Source organism: Miniopterus natalensis, chromosome 18, assembly GCF_054644295.1.
Source record: "Miniopterus natalensis isolate mMinNat1 chromosome 18, mMinNat1.hap1, whole genome shotgun sequence".
Taxonomy (NCBI): Eukaryota; Metazoa; Chordata; class Mammalia; order Chiroptera; family Miniopteridae; genus Miniopterus; species Miniopterus natalensis.
The window spans coordinates 19145266-19160766 of record NC_142098.1 but is presented as its reverse complement, the minus strand read 5'-3'; the positions used below and the strand labels follow the sequence as shown (position 1 = coordinate 19160766).

The 15501-nt window shown below is 46.6% G+C and overlaps 1 protein-coding gene across 1 annotated transcript in view; it reads right to left on the bottom strand.

Annotated features, from left to right (window-relative positions):
* Window positions 1–15501, bottom strand: part of LOC107525345 (polycystin-1-like protein 2) — a 54840-nt gene that overhangs the window by 12609 nt on the left and 26730 nt on the right. Inside the window, exons 19-25 of the mRNA XM_016197492.2 lie at window positions 15090–15306; window positions 11764–11992; window positions 8923–9127; window positions 6439–6535; window positions 4432–4569; window positions 2751–2936; window positions 1508–1835 (exon numbers count right to left, since the gene is read on the bottom strand). Of these exons, the coding sequence (XP_016052978.2) occupies window positions 1508–1835; window positions 2751–2936; window positions 4432–4569; window positions 6439–6535; window positions 8923–9127; window positions 11764–11992; window positions 15090–15306 (1400 nt within the window). The remainder of the gene's footprint in view (window positions 1–1507; window positions 1836–2750; window positions 2937–4431; window positions 4570–6438; window positions 6536–8922; window positions 9128–11763; window positions 11993–15089; window positions 15307–15501) is intronic.

The following is a 15501-nucleotide window of genomic DNA, read 5'->3' as shown; positions in this document are numbered from 1 at the left end:
TGGTGGCGCCAATGGTATCCTGGCTATTAGAGCAGAGGTTCTCTAGAGTCCCCAGACTGGCAGCATTGGCATCATTTGGAAACTTGTTAGGAATGCAGGTTCTCAGGCCCCACCCTGACCTCTGGAATCAGAAACGATTGAGGTAGGGCCTGAGGACCTGTCCTTTGGTGAGCCCTTTAGGGGATTATGGTGCTTTTTAAAGTCTGAGGACCATGGTGTTAGAGGAGCCACATAAAACAGCAGGGGCTTAGGCAGGCAGCAGCTGCCGCTGCCAGTGTCCTTCTTGGGCTGGCGATTCACATGAGACCAGTTCCTAGAGATCTGCCTGCTGGTGTGGTGGACAGAGGGCGTGCTGGAGAAACCTGGATTCAAATCCTGCGGGCAAGCTAATAACTTTTTCAGGCCTCAGCTTCGTCATCTACAATGGCGTTAATACCAATGCCAGGGTCACCGTGAAGAGAAAATGGAATCTGTGTGTGTATGTGTAGTAATGATAGCTTTTATGACTTAAAACAATAATGATGGGACTGTTTTAAAATATGCCATGCTTCTGTGGGTCTGCGTCTTGCTTGGTACATTGAAGCAGGGAGAGATGATCAGAATAGACTGTTCTTAGCCTGTCCTTCATCTCAGAGGACCCCTGCCCATTGTTCTCTTAGGGGTTTGATACCTGTGTTGTAGGCAGGATGGTAGCCATGCCATCATAAACAACCTCAGTGTGTAATAATACAATGGCAGACACTAGGGCTACACAGCTAATAGGAGCAGTGCCAGGGTTTCAAACCTAGGGCTCTCTGACTCTAGAGTGCACTGAGAGAGGCAGTCTGCATGGGCCCCGAGCATCCCTATCTGGGTGTTCCAGAAATGCCGGGCCCTGGCTGGGCTTCACCCAGGTCATTTCTCAGGGCTGTGTTTGCAGTGGCCACCCTTGAGGAATGAGGTAGTATCTTTCTTTGGACAAACAGCAGTCTTCTGCCTCTGTAAAAACTGTGAACACTTCCAAGCTCACTGTTCTCCTTTGGTCCTGCAACTCATATCACATGCAAGCATCTATCATGGCCCTTGGAGGGGACTGACTCAAATCACCATGAAGCTCTGTTATTGCTTTTGCTCTAAGAAAGTCCTCTGTCTCTAACGCAGAAGTCTCCTGTCTTCATCTGAACAGTAACAGGCTAGCTCATTAGCATACAAGTAGGATAAAGCCTCAGACCCTGCATGATTCTTCATAAGGTTAAGCCTCAACCACTCCTCACTTGCCTGGTGGACAGCTTTATGTGGCTCTAGCAGAGGCCACCTGACTGAGATCATTAGGCTCAAAATGTTGAAGGGGCACTTCCCTTCCAACTCTGAGACTGCACAGTTTTCAGGGTCCTGAAAATATGACTTGAATCCCCCCCAATGACATGAATGAGCCTGGCTCAGCCCTATTTTGAAGCCTGCACAAGCCAATCAGATCTGGACTCCAGCAAATGGCTTTCCTCTGCTGCACGAGTCAAGTCACTCTTACCTTGCTGCACTTTGGCGATCCGTCCCCAAGGGGACCACATAACCTCCTCCCCGGTACACAGTGAGTTTGCCCCAGATGGGATACCCTCGGCGCTGTTTCTGGCTCTGGTACTGCCAAGCCTGGGAAAAGCCCTTGCCGCTATTGAGGTTGGAGGCATTCCAGCATTCCCCATAGTCTGACAGGTCTTCAGCATCCAGGGAATATGGTGCACGGCACCCATCAAGAGAAGCCCTCAACTGTGGGGCAAGAGGGCAAGAGTTTTCCCGGACTCTCACTTGGCGAATCTGGGCACTGCCAACCAGTTTAGAGTTCCCGTCGGTGATGAAGCCTGAAGATTGAAAATAGGTGGGTGAATCTAGCAAGCAAAATCATCTCAACACATTCCAAGCTCCCTGGCCTGGATGCTAACTTAAATTTCAGTGTACCCATTGTAGAGGCAGCCAAGAGTAGTTCATGGCCAACCGCAGGCTACATTCATCACCGTCTCCCCACCCTGGACCTGATCTACTTCCTGCATGACTTCTCTTAGAAGTATCCTTACCACCCAGACATCAACTTGAAGACTATCTGTACCCTTTTCCTCAAGGCCATCAATTCTACATCTTCCTCATTGTCTCCATCCATCCCTGTCTCTCCATCTCTCATGCCCCTCACCCCTGCATCAGCTCCATTATTTCTCCCCAACATACTAACTTACCCACCCTCTACTCCAAATTCCACATTCCCAGAATGATCCTTCTGGAAGCTTGATTGTACCACAAGTTTGATTATGTTACTCCTTTATGTAGAAACCATCAATGGCTTCTCATTTCCTTGAGCATAAAATATAACTTCAGGACCTTTCATGATCTGGCCCGTTTCTCTCTTCTGCTTGGCTTCTCACTGGTACTCAGCTCCTATCCCCTACTGTAGCCACACTCAACACTTTGTAGTTCCAAGAACGTGCCACGGTGTTTCAGGCTTGTCTTTTCTCATGTTGTTCCTTCTGCCTGGTTACACCATCTCCGCCTAGCCAATTCATGCCCAGTTACTTTTCACTTAGGAAGTCCTCCACTCTGCATCAAGGGAGAGTTAGGGTCCCTCTCTGTGCACTCACAGTCTTCTGACTGTTTCTTCTTTCAAGCATATGGTCCTATGGTTATTGGTTCTCTATAAGGCTGATGTTGACAGAGACCCACACCTGTTCCTAGAAAGAAGGGTATACCAGGTGGCTGACATATGCCCTGGGACAAGGGGACAGTACCTGGGTGATGACTGTACAGGTTTCTCACAAGGGTGGTGTTGGCCCATGTGAAGAACTCCTGGAAGCCCAAGACAGCTGAAAAGCCTTTGGTGAAGCTGTGCTCGAGGTGTCTGTTGAAGTGGTAGGCACTGGGGTCCCTCTGTCCATAGGCCACCAGCAACAGCATCCACAGGAAGCCCAGGTACGCTGGGAAAGGAAGCACAGCACCTGGTCAGGCAGAGTCCCAGACTCCCATGAAGCCCAGGGCAGGAAATAGGATAGTGCATGGGATCAAAACACTTGAGATTTTGTAGACCAATTACTTGTCCCTCTGGTGGCAATGGAACTGATTTTTATAAAGACAACAGAAAGAAATAGAGTCCATAGACCATGAACCTCCTGCCTAGGTTCAAATCCTGGCTACGGCACTTCCTATCCCATGTGATTTAACCCCTCTGTGCCTTACTCTCCTCATCTATGAAATGGGGATAATAGTTCTATTATGCAGAGTTGTGATGAGGGCGTCAAGAGATTAATATTTGCAAAGCATTTAAAATAGTGCCTGTGCAAGTTCATGTTATATGTGTTTCTTAAATAGAATTTTTAAAAAATGGGGCAATTTCCGTGTTGTAATGTTGAGGATAGAGTTATGAAGATGTTAGATGTGTTCCCTGCCCTCATGGAGCTCACCTGTCTGGTAGGAGACTGGTATGATGTAAGGGCCCATAAAAGATTTAGTTTAGGAGGCTGGACAACAGAATCATGTGGGGAATGAGGAGCCTTACTTAATCAGAATCTCTGGGCTCTGGGCCTGGGAATCTGCATCATGGAAACCCCTCCCCAGGATGACTTCTCAGGAATCTGCCCACACCTCTCAGAACTGTTCATTCTGCACATGCTACTCCTTCTGTACAAGCCCCCCTGGTCTCTGCCTTGGCCAGGGTCATGCTCAGCCAGTGGGAAGGCAGGCTAAGAGTGTTGCAAGGTCAGTGCTCTCCTTAGGAGCAGCCTTCACCAGTGACCTGGTGGGTGACAACTTGGGGTGTCTACTACATGCTCCCACCAAGGTCCCCAGCAGGACTGAGCCCCAGCTGTCCACATGGAACACACTCATCACCCCACTTTCCATTGGCTTTTTTCTCTCCCCTGCACTTCCCCCTTCCCTACCAATGCTTCCCAGAATCACCCCCCAAACCAACCAGCTGCACCCAAATCTGCTTCTGGGGAACCCAGACTAAGACACATTGAGGCTTGAAGGCTCTTGGCCAGAGGGCCAGAGACATAGCCTTTGGGCTGAGAATGAAAGAATAAGAGGTTTAGCCAGAAGAAAAGATAGGGAAGAGAGGTAAGCACGTTCCAGCAGACTAGATAGAACAGCCTGGCCAAATGCCTGGGGTCAGGAGTGGGCAAGGTGTCCCACGAGCTGTAGAATCCTGTGTAACTGGAGCTCAGGACACAAGGGGCTCAGAGAGGTGACATGGTATGGGTGGAGCCACAGTACGGAGTTTGGACTTGATCCTAAGGGTCATGAAGGACAGTTGAAGGATTTTAAGTGTAGGGGAGAAGCTGGAGTGAGTTGGTATCTAGGGAAAATGTCCAAGACGCTGTGTGGGGCTCATCAAAGGTTGCACAGTGTCTTTTCAAGTCTGTGTTGAGAACCTGCAGACAGGAAGATTGCTCGTGGGTAATCTTGGCTGCCTACCCAAGATTTCTCTAATTAGGGCAAATGCTTTCTGTTCCTTGCGTTGGGTGGTTTTCATCTTCTCAATGTCAGTGGCCAGTGGCGGCTGGTAGACATCCTTTCTGCTGTTTCTTCGTACTCGGAACAAGGCAGAGGGGTCTGTGAAAACAAGGACACTGCTAGCACATGACCATTGCGATATTCTTCCTACTGGCCTCCCCACTTCCACTTTTTTTTTTTAATCCTGGATATTTTTCCCCCCATTGCTTTTCAGAGAGAGTGGAAGGGAAAGAGAGAGAGAGAGAGAAAAAAAGACATAGATGTGAGAGAGACACATCAATTAGTTGCTTCCTGCACATGCCCTGACCAGGGCCAGGGATTGAGCCTGCAACCGAGGTATGTGCCCTTGGCCAAAATCGAACCCAGGACCCTTCAGTCCACAGGCCAACGCTCTAACCATTGAGCCAAACCGGGTAGGGCCCCCACTTTCACTTTTGACCTAATGCCTTTGATCTCCAAGAGTGGCCACAGTAATCTTACTAAAATCACAAACAGACCATGCTGCTCTCCTATTTAAAACACTTTGAAACCCTAGCATTGACCCAGAACCTACAAGGCCCTTGCATGACCTGCTCCCCACTCACCTATCTGCCCTCATCTTGCACCATTACCCCCCCCCCCCCCCAGTTCCCCATGCTTCGGCCACACTGTAAATAATTATTATAAAATGACAAGCTGTGTTCCACTTCATGGCCTCTGCACATTCCAGTGTGCAATCCCTTCCTGCCCCCATTCTTCAGGAGCCAACTTAGGTACCACCTCAGTGGAGAGGCCTGCACTCTCTTATTCTCCCACACCCAGTTCTCATCACAATTCACACTTACATGTCTACTTGTGTATTTAATTATTTAATGTGTCTCCCCACATGGGCTATTTATCCCAAGGGCAAGCTGCCTGTTCCATCCCATTGCCTGGGGCTGAGGTGGGAACAGGGATTGACTTCAAATGGGCAAGAGGGAATCTTCTGGGTGATGAAGCTATTCCAGGTCTTAATTGTGATGATGGTTGCACAACTCTATAAATTACTAAAATCAATGAATTATACATTACGAATAGATTTCATGTAGATTATGTTCCCAGGCCATCCACTGCCTGGCACACAGCAAGTACTCCCTGAATAATTGCCAAAGGAATGACTTAATGAATATTTAATTAGTCTGGAGGCTGGCCTCTCCTTGGAGAAAAATTACTCTTGTCTCGGGAAGAAGATTTTAATGGACTTTTGGATCTGCGAAGCCAAAACCCTAATGTAGAGTGGAAGAATACAGGCCCACTCGGGGGTTATAACTGCACTGCATAATGATGTAGATACATGAGCTTTTGTTAGATCCTGTTTTATTTTCTCTGAAGCTCAAGATCTCTGCATAGATTATAAGAGTGTTAATTCTGTTTTCTTTGCTTGTTTGCTTTTGTAATTCTCTTGTTGTCAGCACCCTCAGGAGTTTCGATTGGGAAGTGAGAAATCAGGTTGGGGGAAGGGGTATGATCAGGGGGCTCCTCCAACAGGGCTCATCTTGCCTATGTTCTAGTAAAACTACAAAAACAGGGGGTGGGCTAGGTTCGGGCCCCTGGCTATCCTTTGCAGACTCCTGTCCTAGAACTCTAACTTACAGTGACTCTTCGCAGCCCACCTACAAGCTTGTTCTTTTTTTTTTTTTTTTTTTTTCCGTTTTTCATTCTAAAGGCCAGGGACCTGAGCCTTGGATAAAAAAGCTGTTTGGGATTATACAGAGAATGATAACCAACACAGAGCATGGGCCCCAAGGTGCCTCTTATGGTCAAGGAGTCACGCTTAGGCCAGAGAGAAAGGCCCTGGTGGGGAAGGAGTAAGGTTGCTCAGGGGACAGTGAAGGAGCCACTTGTTTCTGGATGGTTTGCGGATGGTTCCCCAGCCAAGGGAGAAGGGCTGAGGGGCTCTCTGGGGCTTTCTCAGCTTCCAGGCCCTTGCCTGCATATGTGCACCATTACCTGGGCTGGTCAGACATCCCAGGAGAGGGGCGATAGGCTCCTCTTCATCCCCCACGCTCTTCAAGACCAGTGCAAAGAAGGCAGCAAAGCCCAGCACCTGGAAAATACCCACTGTGAGCCCTAAGCCCAAGTTGGAAACTCTCTATCAACCTCTGGTCTGAAAGGGGGTGTAATTGGGGCCACGTTTGTGTCCTGGGCACAGGAGCCACACTCTGGGGAAGTCAGGTGGGAACCAGCCCATCCTCTGTAGAGAAGGGACATATTTATGAAGCGTGAGGGTCAGGGCCTGTGTGTACCTGGCTTGTACCTCTAGTGTGGTGACTTACTCTTCCCTCCTCCCTCCCTTTGCTCCTGTATTAAGTGATTAGCTCCCTTATACTGTCGTTGCAGGAGGGATTAATGGGCCAGATTTTCCAGCCACCAGTGGGAGTGAAGTGAAGCTCTTGCAATATCTTCAGAAAGTGAATTTTCTAAGATTCTCAGGGAAAGATGGGATGTGGCAGAAGATTTTATCGGCATGGAGTTACATTTTCTGGGTTCCAAAGCCCCCTGCCCCTTTAGCCAGCCCTTTTCCAGGTGCAGCTGGGGTTCCAGCAGAGCCAGAAACAAGGCCAGTGTCCAGAGTTTTCTTTCTATGTTGCAGCCGAGTGGTTCAGCTTTTAGGCCAGATTAAAGTCTATTAGTCCATGTGTGGAGTAGAGCCTGGCCATGTGCCATGTGGGGCACAGGGGAGCATATCCCCCTGCCACAGGAGAGCCAAGAAGGCCCGGCACCCGTGTGTGTGTGTGTGTGTGTGTGTGTGTGTGTGTGTGTGAGAGAGAGAGAGAGAGAGAGAGAGAGAGAGAGAGAGAGAGAGAGAGAGAGAGAGAGAGAACCTCCTCTGTTTGGAAGTTTTAAATATTCACGTGCACTTGCAGTGGCCATGCTTATTCTGGCCACTGACTCCCTCATGGGTGTGACTGCAGGGCGAGCAGGTAGGCATCATCCCATGTCACTCACACCTCACTGGGCATGCGTCTAAACTGCCTTTGTCCTGTCCCTTCCCCCATCAATCAGTGGGGAACAGACTTGGAGTGTTAAATGCAGCTTTTTGGCAAAGCTGTATAAAAGGCATGCCTATATCTAGCCTTCCCTTTCCTTCTCTCCTGTAAAATAATAACCAGGTTGTTACAGCGGCATCACTATCTCTGCTATAAGGGTTCAGAACAGACCTCTCCAGTAATTCTCTTTGGCATGTGAATAGTTTTGAGCTGAGGGAATCCGGACCCTGCAAGCTCACGATAAATTTTTACCTCTCTCTTAAATAACTTAAATTAGGGGCCTTGCCCATAGTAGGAGTTAATACTGGAAATAGCTTTTTATGACCTATTTGTAGGGCAGGGTAAACTTCTGATTGCTGAATATCTGCTCTTATGTTCTGCAATGACATTCCTCTCCTCTGTAGCCCCAAGGAGACCCTCAGCTCAGAATGTCATATGTGCGTCATTTTCCCTCTCTGTCTTTGAACCTCTCATGTATGTGGGTTCTCTGATTCCTTTGTGTATATCTGGTTCCCATACGTATGTATGTATTAAATTCGGTTATTTTTTCTTGTTAATCTGTCTCACGTAGACTTAACTATTAGGCCAGCTGAAAGAACCTTGAGGGTGGAGGAACGTTTCTTCCTCCCCCACAGTACCTACAGTACACAAATATAATAGGATTCTGTGGTTTAGTTGGGGACAAAAAGGCCCAGGACTCTGTTCTTAAAATTCTCAGACTAGATTGGGAGGTGTCAGGAATTGTTGAAGTCTTCTGATGAAGGCTGTTCAGGACAGGGCAGAGGACCAAAGGGTAGAATGTGGGTAGGGGATTTGGTGAGTCTCATAGGGGTAAAGATTCACTGAAAATGTCCCCTCCTTTCTTCAGCTTACCCAACCCACACACACAGTATTCCTACCACCTGATTTTTTTCTAGGGGAAGCTGTGATCCTGAACTCCAGGCCGGGGCTCAGTATTTCTTCCACTCCAACAGTAACTTTACATTTCAGAAATAGAAGTGTATCTTCCAATTGTTGTACACATTTAATGACGGGGTTTTTTTATCTGAAGGTCAAGTTCCTATAAATTGCTGGCCTTTCTTACAGTCAAAAGTATCTTAGAATTGAGGAAATTTGGTATTATTTCTATTCACATGTGTAGTCTAGGGCAGGATGTTAATGACCTTACTTCTTAATTCGGGTTTTCTCATCTATGAAATGGAAGAAAGGTCATTCCTGAGGGAGATTGTGATGATGAAATGCCTGCATCTCAGAAAACCACTAAGCCTGGCCCAGAGTGAGTGTCCAAGAACTTGGGTCCTCCTGGTGATTGTCTTCATTATTGTTCCTGCCCTGGGACCTGCACAGAGGTGGTGTTCCATGTAGGTTTATTGAATGAATAGGTGAAGGAACAGCTGAAGTAAGGACAAGGAAACTGGCAGGAGAGAAAGTAAGGGGTCCTGACCTTCAGGGGCTGGGTGACAAACACACTCTCCACAAAGGAGATGGCCATGGAGATGAGCCACTTGAGGGAACTGGTCCGCCCGTAGTGCAGGCCATATAGCATGCTGAAGAAGGCTGCCACACTGCTGGTGGCTGCCACCAGGAGCCAGCCCACCAGGACACACCACCAGGGCAGACCTCGAGGGGGCTTCCTTACTCTCTGGGAGCTGTAATGGAAAGTGGATACAGTCAGGGTGACACCACCTGCCAGGGCTCAAGTTCAAATCCCACTCCACCCCATCAGCTGAGTGACCTTGGCCAAGCTCCCTGACCTCTTAGACCCTCAGTTTTCTCCTCTATATCTTGTACCCACTTCAAAGGGCTGTTCTATATTTAGCCAGTTTACATATTGTAAAAGTAATATAAACTGAGCCTCTTCAAAAATGAGTCAGAGTTACCATCCCAGAGGAACTGCCTGGCACATCCTACTCCTCAACCCTTTGGAATGTTAAAGCAGGGCAAAATAACCTTTGGACTGGGCCTAAAGTAACACTGTATTCCAGACAACTGTTTGCAAAGCAAACAGGAAAGCTGATGTTATGACTATTGGCATGAAAATCAAAGACATTCTTTAGAATTAGCATCACTATGTTAGCTTATCTGCATCTATAGAAATGCCTTTCTTAGTTTATTAACACTCATAGAAATTCCTTCTATTCATGTAATTATTCCTCTTCCCTTTCTTATAAGTACCCCTTGCCTTCACCTCCTAATTGGAGCAATATTTGGGTTTCTGCTGGAATCCATGCTTCTGGAGTAGCTATTCTTTTTTATCTCAAATAAAGCCTTGTGTCTTCTCAATTTGGCCTTCTAAGTTTTAGGTTAACACTATATATATTCTATTGAAGTCACATTTATTCACGGCTTACCAGGAGGCAGTCCCTATGTGAAGTGCTTTACACATATCTGCTCCATTATTCCTCATGGCAAGCATAGAAGGCTGGTACTATATAATTTTTTAGATTTTTTTTTTATTATGAAATTTCCTCCATACAAAAATCAGCAAGCTCAAGGAATCCCCATGAACTAGCTTTAACAACCACCACCACCTTGTCATACTTATTTCATCGGTCCCCACCTTTTTCTTTTTTTTTAAATATAACTTTATTGATTTCAGAGAGAGGAAGGGAGAAGGAGAGAGAGAGATAGAAACATCAATGATGAGAGAGTCCTTGATCCGCTGCCTCCTGCATGTCCCCTTGCTGGGGATCGAGCCTGCAACCCAGGGATGTGCCCTGACGGGAATCGAACTGAGATTTCCTGGATCCTAGGTCGATGCTCAGCCTCTGAGCCACACTAGCTGGGCCCTACCTTTTCCACCTTTTTTTTTTTTAAGTAAAATCATCCCTGATTACTTCAGAATATTTCTCAAAAATGGTCATTTTCTTACAGAGTTACAGTGCTGTTATCACACCTAACATTAACAATAATTTCTTAATTCATCAATAACCTGTCTGTATTCAAATGAAGGGCAACAGAGTTCACCACTCCCAAAAATAGGCTTCTTTGGGGATATTGATTATTTTAGGGTGGTTATTTTTAAGAAAGAGCAAATGAGGGAGAAACTCTGAAAATCAGGTTCAGGGGAGGGGGTGTTGGGTGGAGGTAGAAGAGGGTATAGGAGGAATAAATGGTGGTGGGGAAAAAATAAAATAAAGAAAAAATTAAAACAAAAAATAAATAAGTATATTTCTATAACAAAACAAGAAAGAAAGAAAGAAAGAAAGAAAGAAAGAAAGAAAGAAAGAAAGAAAGAAAGAAAGAAAGAAAGAAAGAAAGAAAGAAAGAAAGAAAGAAAGAAGTTACCCTTTGTAAAAGGACATCTGTAAAAGAAAATCACCATTTGTTAGGGTGTTTTCCTCACTGTACCAGGAAGAGGAGGGTATCTAAACCTTGGAACTTATCAACGAAGAAGGCAGGACTTAAATTTTCATAACTATTACTCTTGTTTACTGTGTTTTTCCTGGTAACCTCCACCCCCACCCCCACCCCGTAACTGACTCCCCACCCCTAACATCTTTTGTCTTAATCTGAAGGTGGTATTTAAGGTGATGGCTTCTGCTGTTTTGGTGAGTTACTCAGTTTTTCTGTGTTTCTCCCATGTATGCAGGAGATATCCATATTACCAAATCTTAATTTGTTTTCCCCCTGCTAATCTGTCTCATGTCAATTTGTTTATCAAACCAGCCAGAAGAACCTTGAAGGGTAGAGTAACATTTTTTCTCCCCGACACAAATTTCACTGGTTATGTTAAAAAATGTATTTTGTTTTAAATTTGAATCAGGAGATAGGCATTATCATTCCCATTTTACAGAGGAGGAAACTGTGGCTCAGAGATGTTGAAGGACTTGTCGAAGGACTCACAGCTAGGAAATATCCCACTTAAAAATGTCTATAGCCCGGCTGGGCATGGCTCAGCAGTTGAGCATCGACCTAGGATCCAGGCGATCGGGGTTCAATTCCCGGTCAGGGCACATGCCCAGGTTAGGTTGTGGGCTCAATCAATGACTCTCTCATCATTGATGTTTCTATCTCTCTCTCTCCCTCTCTCTGAAATCAATAAAAATATATATTTTTTAAAAAGGGCTATAAGCTGCAAAATTCTGTACAAAGGGCTATATAAATGCCTTCTTGTTCAACGCCTCCAGCCCAGAATTTGTGCTGGAATCCTGAGTTGTTGCTGCCTGGGTCTATCTGGGTGAGCATCTTTCCAGGGTTGCTTGGATGCCCTCTCCCCACAGGCCCCAGGCTGGGTGGTGGAAGTCAGGTACCCACCCACTCAGCACCCAGGGGAGTGGATTACCTGGTCTGTGCTGGAGGTAGAGTGCCCAGCTGTCCCTTGAGGCAGCCCTTTAGGGTCTGAAGCTGCGTGAGAGCCCGGGCATGGCTCTGGCACTGGGGGAAGCCTTGAGGCCCCACCAGCCGCAGCTCTTGTTCCACCTGCTCCAGCTGAAGGTAAAGACACTGCCTGTACACACTGTTCTTCCAAGGGTCGCTTGGGCCCATCCCACATGTCAGGCATTGCATTTTTTCTGGAAGACAAGGGAGAGAAAGAGCATCCCCTGGTGTTGAGTGACAGCAGACTGCCTGCAATAAAAACAATAGTGTTAGTAACAGCCTTTTTTGCATCAGGCACATACTGTGTGCCAAGCCACAAGAAATCTGAGGTCCAGAAAGATGGGGTAAGGTACCAGGCTCACTCGGCCAGTTAGGATTTGAATGTTCTCCTTTGAGCGTTTTATCAAGGGCATTTTCAAAATTTCCTTACACATAGACAGAAGAGAAGAAAATGACAACTACCACCCTGTCATAACGGTTACCAACATTTTGCCAATCCTGTTTCACTCTGCCCCCAACTTTTCCTGGAGTACCTTAAAGAAGATCCCAGGCAAAGTGTTATCTCATCTGCAAATACTCTTAATATGTACAAGATTTGAATTTGAACCCAAGTTCGCCTGGTGCCAAAGATGGTCAGTTTTAATCTTTGTTGTTGTTTTACCCTCACCCCAGGATATTTTTTCCACTGCTTTTTCAGAGAGAGTTGGGGGGAGGACATCGATGTGAGAGAGACACATCAATTGGTTGCCTCCCGCACTCACCCCAGCCGGCACTGGGGATCGAGTCTGCAACTGAGGTAGGTGCCCTTGGCCGAAACCTAAGAGCCAGTGCTCTGGGACCAAGAGCCGATGCTCTAACCACTGAGCCAAACCGGCTAGGGCTTAATCTTTTGTTTTTAACTCTTTTTCAATTGTGAAAAATTTTAAACTTACAAGAGTAGGGAGAATGATGAGATGAACTGCCTATACCCACTGCTTAAAATTATCCACTCATGGCCATTCCTGTTTCACCTGTACTTCACCCACTCTCTCCACGTGGATGACTTAGAAGCAAATTCCAAACCTCATGTCACATCACTAAATTTTGTAATATGCTTCTATAGAACATAAAGTCCCTTTTTAAAAACAAAACCAAGTCTTGGCCCATGTGGCTCAGCTAATTGGGCGTCCCGTGCACTGAAAGGTTGCAGGTTCCATTCCCGGTCAGGGTATATGCCCAGGTTGTGGGCTCAGGAGGCAGTGGATCAATATTTTGCTCTCATGTTGATGTTTCTCTTTCTCCCCCTCTTCCTTCCTCTCTAAAAAAAAAAAAAAAAATCTTAAACAAAACCACCCAGGGTATCATGATCAATCTTTAGAATGGTTAATGATAATCTCTTAATAGCATCAAATATCCAGTCACTGATCAAGTTTCCACCAATTATCTCATGAATGTTTTTCTACAGTTGGTTTGTTCAAATTTCTGCTTCCTAAACAAATTTTTTTAGTGGTATTTTTGCTTTAAAGAACTTTGAACATTTCCACTCTTTCCTGTGCATTTCCACTATTTCCTGTGCATTCTAAGGGAAACTTGACATCACTACTAAGAACCAGGCCTGGGTCCTGGACCCTGAGGTGGGAGGCCGGTGCCCAGGGGCACATTCTCCTGGAGCAGCAGGTGCCCTGCAGCATCCCCACCCCATGATCCTTATCCAGCCACTAGTGAGAAGTGAATGTGGAAAGGCTCTGGCTGGCTCAGACTAGGTGTTGGTGAAGGCCTAGGGCAACACTGGGCTCCTCCCCCCTCTGACGCAAGCCTCCCCTCAGGCCCTCCTGACCTGCGACTCCCTCATTGAAGCTTCAGCTAAGGTTCTTGCATCAACAGCGTTCCTGTTGCAAGCGTCCTGGCAACGTTTCTGAAAGATGCCAGTGCTCGCAATTGTAGCACCCATTACTGAATACCTGCTTTGTGTCAGGCTGTGGCCTAAGTTCTGCATGTGTCTTATGATCTAATTCAGTCTTTGCAGCAAGCCAAGGGGCTAGTGGATCAATATTTCCATTATTTTAATTGATTTTAATTTAAACAGCCCCAGGTGCCAAGCGGCTGTCATATTGGACAGAGCAGATCTAGAACTGTGGGAAGTGCTATTAGACAGCCTCGTCTAAACACTGGCAGCTTTGACCCGGGTGGAAGGTGGACAGGAAAGGGACATGAGGAGAGTCAGAGACTAGTTCAAGCCAGAACAATGTGCCATATATGGACCTTAATAAAAATGAAACCATGCTACCAAATTCTAGCTGAACATTGTCTCAAAAGGCCCTGAGTTTGAGGCCCGCTACCTGTCTGCCAACAGAGATGAGCACGCGTAAAAGCAGTATTAAGGACACAGTAGTTCCAAGCTAAGTCTTTTCCTTGACTTCATTAGAAGGATTGGAAGAGAGTGGAGAAGGAATAGCTTTGTCCCTCTGTGAGTCCATGTTCTTTAATGTTTTTTACTGCCCTATCCATCATCTTGTGTCTTCCACACATTTGGAAATGGGCCTGGTTTGACTTTGCATTCCCCAAATACTTTACAGAAAAGGAAACCGAGGCACAGAGAACGGAAGCAACGTGTCCAAGATTACACAGCCCATTAATGGCAGAGCCAGTACCCAGACATGGTTCTTCTGAGTGGCCCAAGTTATGAGGCTGGCCAGTGCTCTTCGTAATAAATGCAGGAGAACATGCCCTTTTGCTCTGTGCATTCCATAATGACCGCCTATGCTAAGGTCACCTTGCGCGTGTTTGTTGCATGCTTTCTATGTGTTGCGTGGGACCAGGCACTGGAGAATCAATAGAGACAAGATGGTCAGATGGCTCCCACCTCACAGAGCTCATGTTCCAGGAAGGACAGTGTAGACTTTAAGCAACTCTTCACACAATTCATGATTTGGCAACAAACAATGTGAAAGCAATGTAAGAGAAGCTTCTGGGCTAAAGAGCACGTGGCTGGAGCTCCCCTGAGGAAGGGATGCTTAAACCCATACTATAGGCTTAGTAGGAGTTAGCCAAGGGAGGAGAGGAGAAAGAACATTCTAGATTAAAAGACCAGCTTGTGTGAAAGCCTTTAGTGGAAAGGCAGCTTGGCATTGTGAGGAGAGCAGGGTGCCTATGGTACTGAGAGTGAGGTAGTGGCAAGTGGTTGGAGTGAAGGCCAGTGAGGGAGACTCTGGTAGGACTTCTTGACCCCTTAATGATATAGACATGGCCCTCAGTCCTGTCTCCACCTGGCTCCAACATGCCCCCTGTCAGCACAGAAACATCAGGACTTACCTTTCACTTGTACTGACCCAAGAGTGAGTGTTAACGGGTCCTCTCTCTCTTTGGCTTCTTCCCAGAACATCTGCCCTGCCATGTTCTGCAGACAGATGACATCTTCCAGCAAGGCCAGTAGTTGGTTGATGTCCATCAAGTTTGCTGAGTCCCAGCCCGAGGCAGGGGATGGCAACTTCAGAGCTTTAAACAGGGAGCTGACAAGTCTCCACATATCCTGCAAGTCAGATCAGCTAGGATAAGGGGATGTAAGCTACAGGTAAGGGGGGCAGCCAAGTGGTCAAAATCATTCATGTGGGGCTGGAGAGTCTGGGTCTGAATCCCAGTTCTACCCACTGAGACATGATGTTGGACCATCCTGAGCTTCCATTTGCCACCTGTAATATCCCTCTTCTAGGATTTGAACTGGTAC